At 34.9% G+C, this 2,597-nt stretch overlaps 1 protein-coding gene across 4 annotated transcripts in view; it reads left to right on the top strand.

Annotated features, from left to right (window-relative positions):
- The window catches only part of LOC107678312 (mitotic checkpoint serine/threonine-protein kinase BUB1 beta-like), a 24,783-nt gene that overhangs the window by 11,896 nt on the left and 10,290 nt on the right, over nucleotides 1-2,597 (top strand). For all 4 annotated transcript variants that reach the window (XM_016473540.1, XM_016473539.1, XM_016473538.1 and 1 more), the window contains exon 10: nucleotides 802-908. In XM_016473540.1, coding sequence (XP_016329026.1) covers nucleotides 802-908 — 107 coding nt within the window. The remainder of the gene's footprint in view (nucleotides 1-801; nucleotides 909-2,597) is intronic.

Genomic DNA, 2,597 nt, shown 5'->3' with positions numbered 1-2,597 from the left:
GGGATAGAGTGAGCTGAGGCCGGGCTAGCGTGAGCCAAAGCCTCGGCTTAGCGTGCGCTGAGGCCGGGATAGAGTGAGCTGAGGCCGGGCTGGACTCCGCTTTGTCCACGGTGAAAGTTGATATATTTCCTCAGCAACCAGCACAGATCAGCTCTAGGCATGAGGAAGCGGATATCGTCCTCTTTTGGAAGACCAAACAAAGTAGTTTCGCTTTCACAACGAAGCACACAGCGTCTTCACGACATGGCGGCGGCAGCAACAATACTACAGCGAGAATAAAAGTTACACCTTCTTTCTTTGCGTGAACATTTGGGCGGCGTTATGCAAATCTTCCCACATAGTGACGTAGACATGTGGGGGCGTGTTAGAACGAGCCGTTTTAGGTAGGTGTGGCTGACTCTTAACTTTTATAAAGAATATCTCTTTGGATTTGAGACTTTAGTCTTTGCAACTTTACAGATCTTCTTTATACACCAAGAGCTTGTAACACTCCAAAGAGAAAGGAAAAATTGAAATCGCATCATATGACCCCTTTGATAAAATTATTATTTTAATTTAAATGGTATTATAAATTCAGAAGTGAATGAAGCTAAGAAGATGCTATTTTACATTTGTGCATTAATAGGCAAATGCTTTTGTCTTTTATCGGCTTACATTGCATTCAGATTATACATTTATATCACTTCATGCATTCCATGTGCATCAAACCCATGACTTTGGTGTTGCGAGTGCCTTTAAACGACCATTCACGATGAGTTAATATCTCTCTCGTAATTTTGCTTTTCTGTTTTATGGTCATAGTCCTATCTTAGAGATCAGTCAGGAGTGGGGTGGTACCTTTTCCCACAACTCCATGAAGTGCTTAAAGGAGCTTGAGATCAGCCGAGCCGCGGACACACTGGAGGAAGGTGGGAAATAAAGCTCACGCTTTACAGTTCATTCACTCACCGTGCTGTACTTTATACAGTCTCTCAGCCAAATCAGATCTGCTGGCTGTTTTTCTCCCGTTCCTGACTTTTGTTTTTGGCCAATAGATGGCGCTAGTCTCAGACATTTGATGTGTTGCATTGTTTTTTTGAGATTATAGGCTATTTAGGTTTTCATAACATGTCTTCAGACTAGTGGAAGGGCAGCATGCAAAATAGACTTTTAGTTGTTTGTTTTATTGCACTTTATTTATTTTGTGTCTGTAGATTTAATTTGCAATACATGTCTTAAAATGTTTGTTTTTCCACTTATATACACCAAACTTACTGTTTTATTCCTATCTATATACTGAAGGTTTTTACTGGGGGGTTTATTCATATAACATTCGTTTGATATATGCTTAACATTTTATTCCTATGGTTTTTGTTTCTGTTTATTGACAGTATATTTTGTGATTTATGATTAAAAAGAAAAACCTTTAACTCTAATATGACGACACAATCAAACAAGAATTTGAAATCTAGCTTTATCCAATGTCCACAATCTTCTTGAAATGCATGCACATTAGTGGATATTTAATTAGATCATTAGATTTCTATTTAGCTGCAATTCATTATTTTAATTTTTTAATTATTATTTAATTATTGTTCCGTCTGCTCTCTCTAAGGTGAAAGTCATTTATTATATCAAAATTATTATATTCAGTGGCTTCTTCTACTTTTCTTGGTGATATTTAGTGCCAGTTTATCAGGAAGTGACAATTTTGTTCTCTTTGACTCGTTGGATGGAAACGGTGCTTAATCCCAAATGTTTTATGCGATATTCCAATTTTGCGCATAACTTAAATTCGCAACTTTAGATGGAAACCCGGCTAGTAACAACTCTGATATTTACAGTTTACTCTATATTTGAAGAGTTCAGATGCAAAAGCCTCTAAATGCCGTCTGAAATTTTCGTCTAAAATGAGCATTTTTATCAGGCTGCTATATTTAGGTTCAGTAATTTAACTAATGGCAATGTATAGGTCCTTTTCTATGCAATTAAAGTGAAATAACTGAAGCTAATTATAGGAGCCTGATAAAAATGCTAATTTTAGACATTTCAGACAGCATTTTTTGCATCTGAACTCTGTTTATATTTGTGCTATTTTTTATTTATTTTTTTACTCTTTTGTATTTATGCTTTTTGTGTATTTTCTGATTTAGTCTTATCATTTAATTTAATGTATGCAAATTCATACATATTTAATTAGATCATGTCTGATGAAAATATGCGTAATATTTTTTTTTTTTTTACACTATTCACCTGTAATGTCTTGCTTTAAAGGAATAGTTTAAGGCAAGGCAAGGCAAGTTTATTTATATAGCACATTTCATACACAATGGTAATTCAACAAAATGGTAATTTAAAAGTCATCAAGTTAATTTAAATTTTATTTTGCCTTTTAATGCACACACATGGATTATTCTCAGTAAATAAGAGCTTTTGTAAATGATTTAATAGTTTTACGTTACATTATTATTACATTATCTGTAAAGTTTATCCATTATATTCTCTAAAATATATCCATTTTTCCCGGATATCTTCTGATGTTGCGTTTTTTGTGTGTGTGTGTGTGTGTGTGTGTGTGTGTGTGTGTGTGTGCGTGTGTGTGTGCGTGTGTGTGTGTG

This window comes from Sinocyclocheilus anshuiensis, unplaced genomic scaffold (assembly GCF_001515605.1).
Source record: "Sinocyclocheilus anshuiensis isolate Anshui unplaced genomic scaffold, SAMN03320099.WGS_v1.1 scaffold1772, whole genome shotgun sequence".
NCBI lineage: Eukaryota > Metazoa > Chordata > Actinopteri > Cypriniformes > Cyprinidae > Sinocyclocheilus > Sinocyclocheilus anshuiensis.
The sequence above is the reverse complement of the archived record's forward strand: the minus strand, read 5'-3'. Positions and strand labels throughout refer to the sequence as shown.